Source organism: Mustela nigripes, chromosome 13, assembly GCF_022355385.1.
Source record: "Mustela nigripes isolate SB6536 chromosome 13, MUSNIG.SB6536, whole genome shotgun sequence".
NCBI classification, from domain to species: domain Eukaryota; kingdom Metazoa; phylum Chordata; class Mammalia; order Carnivora; family Mustelidae; genus Mustela; species Mustela nigripes.
Window position 1 is genome coordinate 27256247 of NC_081569.1, and position 12836 is coordinate 27269082.

Sequence of the window (12836 nt, forward strand, 5' to 3'; positions counted from 1 at the left end):
GAGGGCGCCTGGGTGGCTCAGTGGGTCAAGCCACTGCCTTCGGCTCAGGTCATGATCTCAGGGTCCTGGGATCGAGTCCCGCATCAGGCTCTCTGCTCAGCAGGGGCCTGCTTCCTTCCCTTCCCCTCTCTCTGCCTGCCTCTCTGCCTGCTGTGATCTCTCTCTATCAAATAAATAAATAAAATCTTTAAAAAAAAAAAAAGAATGTAAAAGAAAAGTTAACTGCAATGACTACACAAATAAGAAATCTCAACAGAGAAATTAAAAATTATAAAAAGAACCAAATGCAAATCTAGAACTGAAAAAAAAACTGAACTAAGAAATTCCCTAGGTGGTTTTAACAGCAAATTTGAAATTATGGAATAGTCAGTGATCCTGATGATAGACCAACAGAAATTATTTAAATATGCATTTAAAATATGTGTAACTGGAATTCCAGGGTAAAAGTACAGGTGACACACTGTTCTATAAATGTTCAACAGGCCAAATCTGGACTGTTGCCTGTTTCGGTATATAAAGTTTTACAGTATAGAGCCATGGTCATTCATTTACTTATTTGTCTATAGTTGTACATTCTATAGCCCATAGAACAAAAGTATTTGCTATATTACTCTTTACAGATAAAGTCTGTTGATCCTGGTCTAGATCTTTTATGTTCTTACTGAATTTCTTGGTCTAGTTATTTTATCAATTATTAGGAGAAAGTGTTAAAATCCCCAACTATGATTATGGATTGTTTATTTCTAACTTTAGTTCTCTTAGTTTTTGCTTGAAGTATTTTGAAACTATGTTTTTGGGCACTTCCACAATCATGATTGTTCTGTCTTCCTGAAAATTAATCTTTTTATTATTATGTAATGTCTCTCTTTATCTTTGGTAGTAGTTATTGTCTTAAAGTCTACTTTCTATGATATTAATAAAGACATTCAGATTTCTTAATTTCTTATGCTTCCTGCTTGCATGGTGTATCTGTTTCTCTTTATTTCCCCCAAAGATTTATTTATTTTTACTTAAATTCAATTAATTAACTTACAACATATTACTGGTTTCCGAGGTAAAAGTCAGTGATAAAGATTTATTTATTTATTTAGTTGAGAGCGAGCATGTGCACACAGGGAGGGGCAGACAGAAAGGGAAAGAATCTGAAGCAGACTCCCTGCTGAGCGCACAGAGCCCTGAGCCCAGACACAGGACTTGATTTCACAACCCTAGTATCATGACCTGAGCCAAAATCAAGAGATGGATGCTTAAGGGCCTGAGCCACCCAGGCACCCCTGGTGTTACCTTTTTCTTTCCCTTCCCTTTCAATATGTATCTTTTTTATATTAAAATGTATTTATTATAGGTGGCACATAGATGAGGTTTTACTTTTTACACATTCTGACAGTGTCTGTTTCACTGTTTTTTGTTTTTGTTTTTGTTTTAAGATTTTATTTCTTTATTTAACAGAGAGGGAGAGAGAGAGCACATGCACAGAAGAGGGCAGAACACTGGGAGAAACAGACTCTCCACCGAGGAGGGAGCCCAAGGCAGGGCTCAACCCCAGGACTCCAGAATCATGACCTGGGATAAAGGCAGCCTCTTAACTAACTAACTAAACTAACTAAGCCACGCAGATGCCCCCAGTCTCTGCTTTTTGACTGCAGCATTTAACTCCTATTTTTCTCTGCTTTTAAGAATGTCTTTTTATCATCCTTTAAACACTTTGATTATGATGTGCCTTGTAGCTTCTGTCATGTTTACTGTTCTTGGGGCTTGCTGAGCTTCTGAGATCTGTAATGTTTATAGGTTTCATCAAATTTAAAAATTTTCTGGTTATTATTTCTACAAAAAGTTTGGCTATTCCAACTATACACGTATTAGGCCTGCTAAAATTGTCCCACAGCTCATCAATGCTCTGTCCATTTTTTTTGTTTGTTTGTTTGTTTTTCTTATTTTTTCCCTGTGTGTCATTTTGGAGTTTTACTACCATATCTTCAAGTTCACTCTTTTTTCCTGCACTGTCTAATGGCACAATACATTCTTTTCAAGTTCATCAAGAGAGGGCATTTACCATACCATGAAATGAGTCTCAATAATTAAGACTGAAATATTACAGAGATATTCTCCAAAATTAAATTATAAATCAGTAACAGAAAGCCCTCTAGGAAAAAAAAACACAAATATTAAACATTTCTAATTTTATAAATTAGAAAGTATTTTTAAATAAATGATAAAAATATATCAAAATTTGTGGAATAAGCTGAAGCAGTGCTTAGACAGAGATTTATACCTTTAGTATTTACATTAAAAAATAAACAACACAGCTTGGCCAACTCAGTCAGAAGAGCATGCAACTCTTAATCTCAGGGTCATGAGCTTAAGCCCCACATTGGGTAAAAAGATTACTTAAATAAACTTCAAAAAAATTTTTAAAAATAAACAATACAAAATAAATGAAGTTCTACCTTAGGAGCAAGGTAATTAGTAATTAATTAGTAAGTAATTAGAAGAAGAAAATTAAGAGAAAAAAAACTCACAACGAAAACAATTAACAAAGCTAAAATTTGACTCACTGCTGGTGTAGCTGCCATGGGAAACAATTTGGCAGGTCCTCTAAAGGTTAATCAAAGAGTTACTATATGATCCAGCAAATCCACTTCTAGGTATATATCCAAGAAAAATTAAAATATATGTCCACACAAAAACTTGCAAATGAATATTCATATCTGCATTATTCAGAATAGCCAGTAAGTGAAAACAATCCAAATGTCCATCAAATTACAAATGGATATATAAAATGTGGTATACCCACATAATGGAATACTATAAGCAATAAAAAGTAATACTATGACATGGATAAATTCTGAAAACACTTTGCTAAATTAAAAAAAAACACAAAAGACCACCAATTGTATAGTTATTAATATTATGAACTATTAATATGAAATGTCCAGAATAGGCAAATCTATATAGACAGAAAGTAGAATCTTAATTGCCTTGGCCTGGGGAGTTGGGGAAAAAAAACAGGTATGTGTCTTCTGGGGGCAACGAAGATGTTCTAACACTAAGTGAGATGATGGTTGTATAACTGTGTACACTAAAAGCTACTGAATTAAACATTTAATTGGTGAATTGTGTGGTACATGAATTGTATCTCAATAAGGCTGTCATTCTAAAAAAGATGGATCACTGAGATTTTAAAAAAATTTTTTATAAACTCTTCACTAGACTGATGAAGAGAAAGTGAACAAAAAAGAGAAGATACAAATTAACTGCAGAAATTAAAGAAGAGCTATCACTACAGATCTGACAGACAAAAAAAGAAAATAGGGCAGTATTATAAACACCTTTATCCAATACATTTGACAACTTAGAAGAATTGGACCAATTCACTGAAATATATCCCTTAGCCGAACACTCTCAAAATAAAATAGAAACTCTGAATAGCCCTAAAACCATTAAAGAACTTGTGTTAACTGTGAAACACTCCATCAAAGAAAACTCCAGGCCAAAATGGCATCACTGGTGAATTCTATCACATTTAAGACAAAACAAAAAACAAAACAAAAATACCAATCCTACACAAACCACTCAGAAAATAGAGCAGTAGGGAACATCTTTCTGAAGCCAGAGTAATGTTGATACCAAAATTAAACAAATATTTTTTAAAATAAAGTTATAGATTATTTTGATCAAGATAGACCCCAAAATCCTTAACACAATACCAGTCAATCAAAACCAGCAATATATTAAAAAGATATCATGACCAAGTAGGGTTTATCGCAGTAACTCAAAGTGCTTTAATATTCAAAAATCAAACAATGTAATTCATCATATTAACAAAATAAAGGAGAAAAAACAGAAGATCATTTCAGTAAATGTAGAAAAATATCTGACAAAATTCAACAACCATTCATGGTAACAGTTCTCAACAAAATGGAACAGAGGGGAAATTCCTCAACTCCGTACCATTAAGAAAACAAATAGGCAAGGCTTAGCTTGCAAGAAGTATGTGCAAAACATATCTGACAAAAAGCTCATATATTATAGCTAGTTATTACAGAAGTAATTATATACATATTTTATACACACACACACACGTGTGTGTCACATTTCAGTAACAAAAAGACAAGCAATAAAAAAGGGCCAAAGAATTAAACAGACACTTCTTTTTTTTTTTTTTTTAAAGATTTTATTTATTTATTTGACAGAGAGAGATCACAAGTAGGCAGAGAGGCAGGTAGAGAGAGAAGAAGGGAAGCAGGCTACCTGCTGAGCAGAGAGCCCAATACGGGACTCGATCCCAGGACCCTGAGATCATGACCTGAGCCGAAGGCAGCGGCTTAACCCACTGAGCCACCCAGGCCCCCTAAACAGACACTTCTTGAGGAAAACATGTGAATCCCCAAAACACAGCGATGTTCATCATCATTTAGATATCAGGCAAATGCAAATTAAAACCACAATAATGTACCACTACATATTCACCATTCAACAGCTAAAACACCAAATGTTGGTAAAAATGACAAGCAACTGGAACCCAAATACATAGTTGGTGGGAATGTAAAATTGTACTTTGGGAAGAAATTATCCAGACAGGAGTGTCAGAGTCCAAGCAAAGCGGAGAGGGTATCTATATGAAAGTACTGTTCAGTGCAGGTATCAGAGTGGGGCAAGGAGGGCATCTGTTAAGGGCAAAGTCTAGGTTGTTCAGTAGGAAAAGGGCATTACAAAAGGGGAAAGAGAGAGAACTAGAATTGATCCTGCGGTATTGGACTGGAATTGGCAGTATCGGAGTAAACTACTGTTTTCAGTAATATATGGAATAGAGACTGATAGAGAAATACAGATGTAAATGTGTGTTTATGTGCCTACACATACACATAGCTATGCACATTCCACAGCTTTTCTCACTGAGAGGTCCTGGGAATAACAACATCCCAATAGCGACGAAAGCAGCTAACATCCAGCTGTTGGCTGCTAAATACTCTTCTTCACTAAAAGGAACCAGGGCTCTTTAGAGGAAAGATGGATTCCAGGGCTGAGACAAGAAACGTACAAAATGAGCCTGAACATAGTGTTCTGTTAGAAAGTAAGAAAGTGCTCAGAGAAAAATGGGAACATGTCAAAAAAGACACAGAAGCCACCTTTAAGACGTTCTCACTGGCCAAATGTGGGACAATTTGTTCAATAATGATGATGATGGATTTTTACCCACTTGGTGGTAAAATGGGAATCAAAAGTCCAAACTGATATAAATATATGAATTGAAAGTCTAAGGAAAATTGGAATGTTCACATCATTTCAAAGTATCTCTTCATAAAACACTTACTAATTACAAAGGGAAAAGTGACTATATAGCAGAGAAATTTCACAGATTTCACCTTAATGAAAAAATCAAAGTGAAAATTATTGGTAACAAGACAAAATGAAATTGTGTACCACCTGATAGGATGAAATACCACTTCTGTGATAATCCTGTCAAAGATACATAAACTAAATTGGATTGTGAGGAAATACAACAAACCTAATTTGAAGGATATTCTACTCTTCAAAATGGCTATCCTATAATCAATCTTCAGAAGTGCCAAAGTCATGAAAGTCAAGGTAAGACAGGAATTGTTTAAGATGGTAGGATACATGACAACTACAGGCATCATGTGATTCTGAGCTAAAGCCTTTTCCTATAAAGGACATTACTGGACAATAGGCAAAATCTGAATGGTATCTGATGATAAGACGGAATTAATCTATCAACAGTAATGTCTTGATTTTTAAAAGCTGTATGGTGGTTATATGGGAGAATGTTCTACATAACATATCTAGGAATGATGGAGTATCATCTCAGCAACTTATTTTCAAACGGCCCACAAAAATAAAGGTTTTTGGTCTGTATTTGAAAGTTTTCTATACACTTGAGATTGTTTCAAAAAGGGTTTTGGGGGATTTTTCTAGGAGACAGAAAGAGCACACATGCACACATGAGCAGAGAAGGGAAGGGCAGAGGGAGGGGAAGAGAATCTGAAGATGGCTCTATGCTCAGGGCAGAGCACAATGAGGTCCTTGATCTCACTACCCTGAGATCATCCTGCGCCAAAACCAAGAGCCATATATTTAAACTGAGTCATCCAGGCACCCCTAGGTTGTTTCAAAAGTTTTAAAGCTTAAACACATGAGCGCATAAACACAATTAAATATGTATATATGTGACCAGGCCTGACTCAGAATTAATGAAGCAGAATCTCTGGGGATCATATGATTTATATTAAAGAAAGTCTTTAAAGTATTCAATATATTTAAATTCCTTATGAAACAACCAAAATAATTCTATATTCATAATGGCAATGTTGAAGAAAGGTGACTACTGTATGACATTTATTTTCAATACAGATAAAGATGCCACTGGTCATTCCATCATTCAGATAGCCTACTTAACAAGGGCTGCCTTTCAGTCAAACTAAATAGAAGTTTGTCTGCCACTTCAGTGCATTCTTAATTTCTTGTAGAAGTATTATTAATTAGGAACGTTGTGGGTCTGATCTTCTGTAAATTCAAGCCTGAAGATGTCTACCCATGGAATGTGTAATGTGAACAATCATTAGATACGGTTAGTGACTTTTTTTTTTTTAAGATTTATTTATTTATTTGACAGACAGATCACAAGTAGGCAGAGAGGCAGACAGAGAGAGAGGAGGAAGCAGGCTCCCTGCTGAGCAGAGAGCCCGATGTGGGGCTCGATTCCAGGACCCTGGGATCATGACCTGAGCCGAAAGCAGAGGCTTTAACCCACTGAGCCACCCAGGCGCCCCTAGTGACTTTTTTTTTTAAGATTTTATTAATTTATCTGACAGAAAGAGAGAGAGATTGCAAGAGAGGGAAGACAAGCAAAGGAAGTGGGAGACGGAGAAGCAGGCTTCCCCCTGAGCAGGGAGCCCGATGTGGGGCTCAATCCCAGGACCCTAGGATCATAACCTGAGCTGAAGGCAGATGCTTAACAACTGAGCCACCCAGGCACATAGGACTGAACTTTTAAACCAAAGTATTCATTTTCTAAGTTTGGGACAGGCTTAACTGAAAATTATTCTAGTATCACTTATCTATATGGATCATAATTTTCTGAATTTCATGCAGCTAGACAAAATAAGAGAGAGAAGGTAGCTGTACAGGATGAGACAACTATTATTCATAGCTCCTGATTTCAAGATTCAGTGTTCATTAATGCAGTTTTTATTAATAGTAAATAGGCTTTATGGTAAATAAATGTTAACATGACCTTATAAAATCCATTTACTAACAAAATGTTATTTTCACCAATTTTATATTTAGTGTGCAATCTTAATATTTTTTAAAGATTTTTATTTGAGTGGCGCTGGGGTGGCTCAGTTGTTAAGTGTCTGACTTTGGCTCAGGTCATGATCCCAGGGTCCTAGAATCGAGCCCCACATCCAGCTCCCTGCTCAGTGGGAAGCCTGCTTCACCCTCTCAACCACTCCCTCTGCTTGTGTTCCCTCTCTCACGGTCTCTCTCTGTGTCAAATAAAGAAATAAAATCTTAAAAAAAAAAAAAAGATTTGACGTGAATCTGACAGTGTTCCACTGCTTTAAAAAAATCTGAAAGAGGGGCGCCTGGGTGGCTCAGTGGTTAAGCCGCTGCCTTCGGCTCAGGTCATGATCTCAGGGTCCTGGGATCGAGTCCCGCATCGGGCTCTCTGCTCAGCAGGGAGCCTGCTTCCTCCTCTCTCTCTCTCTGCCTGCCTCTCTGCCTGCTTGTGATTTCTCTCTGTCAAATAAATAAAATAAAATCTTTTAAAAAAAAAAAAAATCTGAAAGACATTGGAATTTTTTTCTTTTTCTTTTTTTTAAAAGAGAGGGAGAGACAGGGAATGGCAGAGAGAGAGGGAAAGAGAGAATCAAGCAGACTCCAGGTCTAGTACAGAGCCTGACATGGGGCTTGAACTCACAACCCTGAGATCAAGGCCTGAGCTGAAATCAAGAGTCAGACACTTAATCGATTGAGCCACCCAGGCACCCCAAGATACTGGAATTTAAATAAAAATTTTAAAAAGAAAAATCTGAGAGACAACGCCAGATTTAAGAACTGCTAAGCGTTTTACTGAGACCAAGAAATCCACAGAACTTGTGAAGACATGTTCCCCACTGTAATAGTTAACTGCTTAGATAACACTGAAAGGTATCTGAGATGGTTATTCAACAAATATATATATATATAGATGTACACACAAACATTTTATCCCTACAGAATTTTGCATTACATATTTTATTGCAATACTCACTGGTGCTACTATTTTCCCCGTCTGTCCAACTTGCATGTCATTGGGAACAAAGCCAGCATCAACAGCAGCACGAGAAGCACCAACTAAAGGAGAAACATATTTGTCATTTTTTTTAAGCTCTATTCATCAGCTGGTTGGGATATTCACTAATAACTGTATAAAGAAACACCGAGGGGCGCCTGGGTGGCTCATTGGGGTAAACCTCTGCCTTTGGCTTAGGTCATGATCGCGAGCATCCTGGATTGAGCCCCAGATCGGGCTCTCTGCTCAGCAGGGAGCCTGCTTACCCCTCTCTGCCTCCTTATCTGCCTACTTGTGATCTCTCTCTCTGTCAAATAAATTTAAAAAAATCCTAAAAAAAAAAAGACACCGATAAGTACACTTACAAATTTATTTTATAAAAGCCTTGTTTATAAAAAAAAAAAATCCCCTTATCAATGATCAAGAATTCTAAAAGGAAGTACTAGAGCATTTTATTCACAAAACTTCAAGAAATGCCTTCTATTTAAGATTTTATTTATTTGACAGATAGAGATCACAAGCAGGCAGAGAGGCAGGCAGAGAGAGAGAGAGAAGGAAGTGGGCTCCCCACTGAGCAGAGACCCCCCCCATCCCCCCCCGATGCGGGGCTCGATCCCAGGACCCTGGGATCATGACCTGAGCCGAAGGCAGAGGCTTTAACCCACTGAGCCATCCAGGTGCCCCAAGAAATGCCTTCTATTTAAACCGAAGGATTTAAAAGTTTAAATTTGGCTGAAGTCCTCTGCTTGCTTTATCAAAAAGGCATCTAGGCATTCATAAAAGATACACTATAATCTGTTTGGCACGCCATTATATAATGTCCCTTTATGCAGTAACTTCACAATTTTTGATATCATCTGTGATCAGATAAAGACACGTTATACATAACACAAGATAAGTTTTAACCTATCTAAAAAAAAATGAGAAGTTAAGTAGCCTTTCATCCTCCTTCAGCAGATGTCAACAAGGAACCCTGTACTTCGAGTGAAGTCACCCCTCTCACAGCAGGGGTCGAAATGAGTCTTAGGTCTTCTTCATCTTCATCTAGAGAGGACAAAAGGAAGCCACAGACAGTACTCACTACCTCCTAATGCACACAGTCTCGACACTACCTAAGTGAGGACTGGTCACATACTGCCCTTTACTTACTTAAGTCACTACAACAAGGTCCAGACTCAAAGGTTATCCTTCATAACCTACAAACTAATCTCCATAAAGCCCTGCATACTCCCTAATCTACACCCATCTTCCCCTTTGTCTAGATGCTCCCTGAAGACAATGATTCCCCTGCAGTCCCTTCTAGCAGATGCTGCTCTGCCACCATCTTCATACCACTGGTCCTGGAGGTGGGACTCCTCACTGACACCTTCAGAAAGTTCTCCCTCCTTCCTCCTTAAAAGTCTTCAGCTTTGAATCTCACATGACCAGATCATGTCACCCATTTATTGCTGTGCTGGCTATTAACCATAAGTCCATTATCCTTCATTTCTCAATGATTTTTAGCTTCTGGGCCATTGCCACTTTCTCCAATATTAGTCTTAATTCTCAAAGATATCAACACCTGGCCTGTTGGCTCCTTAAACTCTTCTCCAATCATCTGGGTCCTCAGCCACACCCGTGGTCATATCCCCAACCTTTCCATTATCAATATCCTTTGACAATCTCAATCTCCAATGTCTCTTTGTGACCTACTCTTTCTAGCTGACTCCCTTCGCACCCAGCTCTAACAATCCTCTGACCTCACTGGGATCCACATTTCTATTTGCTGACCCTCTCTCCTACTATATTGTCTTTTCTTTAACCTAGCTTAAATTCTATGATCAATGATTCTAATCACTTCATTGCATATGCCTTCAATCTCCTTGCCTTGGAGATCACACTCAACTGGAAAAACTCCATCTCCAGTTAACAGATTAACAGATAAACAGTTAACAGATAAATAACCTATCTACATTTTCCATACCTGTCCCCCTGTAGTTCAGCATAACTGGAGAAAAACACCAACACTAAAGCTGTGTGCACTGGGTTTTACTTTAAATAAATAGACCTGAATTCTCTGCTTCCTAAACTATAACTCTGAATCTTTTCTTCTCTCATTAAACACCCCACATCTTTACCATCCTCACTCTCAGCCAATGACCTTGTTTCCTATTTGACTTAAGAAATTGATATCATCACAAGTGAACTTCCATATGCTCCAACTAACATACACCCACCAACCTACAGCTGTGTCCATATACTTTTCTGCCTACTTAAGATACCACTCCAGATATCTCCCCTCCCTCTCCTGCATCATTAATTTTCCCCTCTCAACTGGAGCATTCCCATCAGCATAGAAGCATGCTATTATTTGTTCCTTCTTTAAAATATTCCCCTACCAAATACTGTTCATTTCTCTGCTTTCCCATATAGCAAAATCTCTCTAAAGATTTGTCTGTATTGATTCCAGTTCCAGGCCTCCCAATCTATTTCTAAAAACTTTATTAAAATGTAACACATGTATAGAAACACATGCAAATTACAAATGTACTGCTCAATGGTTTATCATAAAGTCAATGTAGTCATGTAAACACCATTTTGGATCATTCTTTAAAATACATTCCACTCAGGTTTTTGTCCCCACTACTCCACTAAAAATGCTCAGTCACCAATGACCTCTAAATGGCTAAATTAGTCACCCTCAGTCCTCATTTTCCTTGACCTATTACAATACCTGACTAAAACACTTCAATTGGATTCCAAAACATTGTGCTCTCTGTCCTGGTTTTGTTGCCTTACTTACCACTCCTTTTGGTCTTTTTCTCCTTCTCCCCTGCCTTTTAATCTTACAATGTCTAGGGCTTAGTCCTGGGACCTCTTTTTTATCTACTCTCACTCCCTTGACGATATCATCCAGTTTCATGGCTTTAAATAACATCTAAATGCAACTGATTACCAAATTTATACTCCAACCCAAACTTCTCCAATGAACTCCACATTCCTATACCAACAGTTTAATTGACATTTCTACTTGTTTCTTCATTGTTAGCTCAAAGTGGTTTAAGCCGCTGCCTTCGGCTCAGGTCATGATCTCAGGGTGCTGGGATCGAGTCCCGCATCAGGCTCTCTGCTCAGCGGGGAGCCTGCTTCCCTCTGTCTCTCCCTGTCTGCCTCTCCACCTACTTGTGATTTCTGTCAAATAAATAAATAAATAAATAAATAAATAAAATCTTAAAAAAAAAAAAAAAACTTAATATGCCCAAAATGGAATTCCTGATCTCTCCCTGGAAACTGTGCCATTTGGAGTCTTCACTGTCTCAGCTAATGGTAACTTCATCCTACCAACTGCCAGATAAAAACTCTCTCTCACAATATATATCCAATCTGTCAAGAAATCCCAGTTTCTTTACCTTCAACTATATATCCTAAAACTATTTCTCCCCACATTTACTGCTACTAACCTGATCAAAACCGCCAGTATCTCTTACCTGAATGATTAAAATAGCCTCCTAACTGATCTCCCTCTTAATGCACTTATTCCCCTACACATATCTGTGCTCAAAACTGTAGCTAGAGTGTCCAGTCATGTGACTCTTCCACTCAAGCCTTTCAATGGTTTCCTATTTCATCAAGAAAAAAGCAATCTCTTTACTAAAGCACATAATGCCCTATGTGTACTGGTCTTTTATTCCCAATCTTATCTCTTACTACTCTCCCTTTTTGCATTTTCCATTCCAGCCACACTGGCCTCCTTGCGATTTGTCACATAAACCAGACATACTTCTCCCTTAGCTGGACCCTTTGTACTTTACCTATCCCTTTACCTGAAACATTCTCTTTCTCACATCTCCTCATGGCTTGCTCCTTCACTTCTATCAAACCTTTGTTCAGGGATGCCTCAGTGACTCAGTCATTAAGCATCCACCTCTGGTTCAGGTCATGATCCCAGGGTCCTGGGATGGAGCCCTGCATTGGGCTTCCTGTTCAGCAGGAAGTCTGCTTCTCCCTCTCCCACTCCCCCTGCTTGTGTTCCCTCTCTCACTCTCTCTCTCCCTGCCAAATAAATAAAATCTTACAAAAACAAAAACAACAAAAAACACCTTTGTTCAGATGTCTCCTTATTAAGGCCTCCTCTGACATCTTACTTAAAACTGACATCTTTCCTCTTTCTAAACTCCTCCTTTTCATAGCATTTATTATCCTCTAACATACTATTATATGCTAATGTATTATATTTAGTGTCTGTGGTAGGCAGAAAAACGGCCCCTCCAAAAATATATTCACTTTCTAATCCCCTGTATTACCAACACGGCAAAAGATACAATACAAAGGATCTTAAGAAAGGATCCTTATCCTGAATTATCTAGGTCGCCCCTTAAATATCATCACATGTATCCTTATAAAAGGGATACAGAAGGAGGTCTGATAGAGATACACAGAGAAGAAGGTGATTTGAAGACAAAGCCAGAGATTGGAGTGATGCAGCCACATACCCAGGAATACTGGGGCAGCCTCTAAAAACTGGAAATGAACAGGGGCACTGGCGTGGCTCAGTGGGTTA

General features: G+C 38.0%; 1 protein-coding gene across 1 annotated transcript in view; it reads right to left on the reverse strand.

The window, feature by feature from the left end:
• Positions 1-12836, reverse strand: part of ETFA (electron transfer flavoprotein subunit alpha) — an 81978-nt gene that overhangs the window by 37556 nt on the left and 31586 nt on the right. The window contains exon 9 of the mRNA XM_059371763.1: positions 8276-8358. Within this exon, the coding sequence (XP_059227746.1) occupies positions 8276-8358 (83 nt within the window). The remainder of the gene's footprint in view (positions 1-8275; positions 8359-12836) is intronic.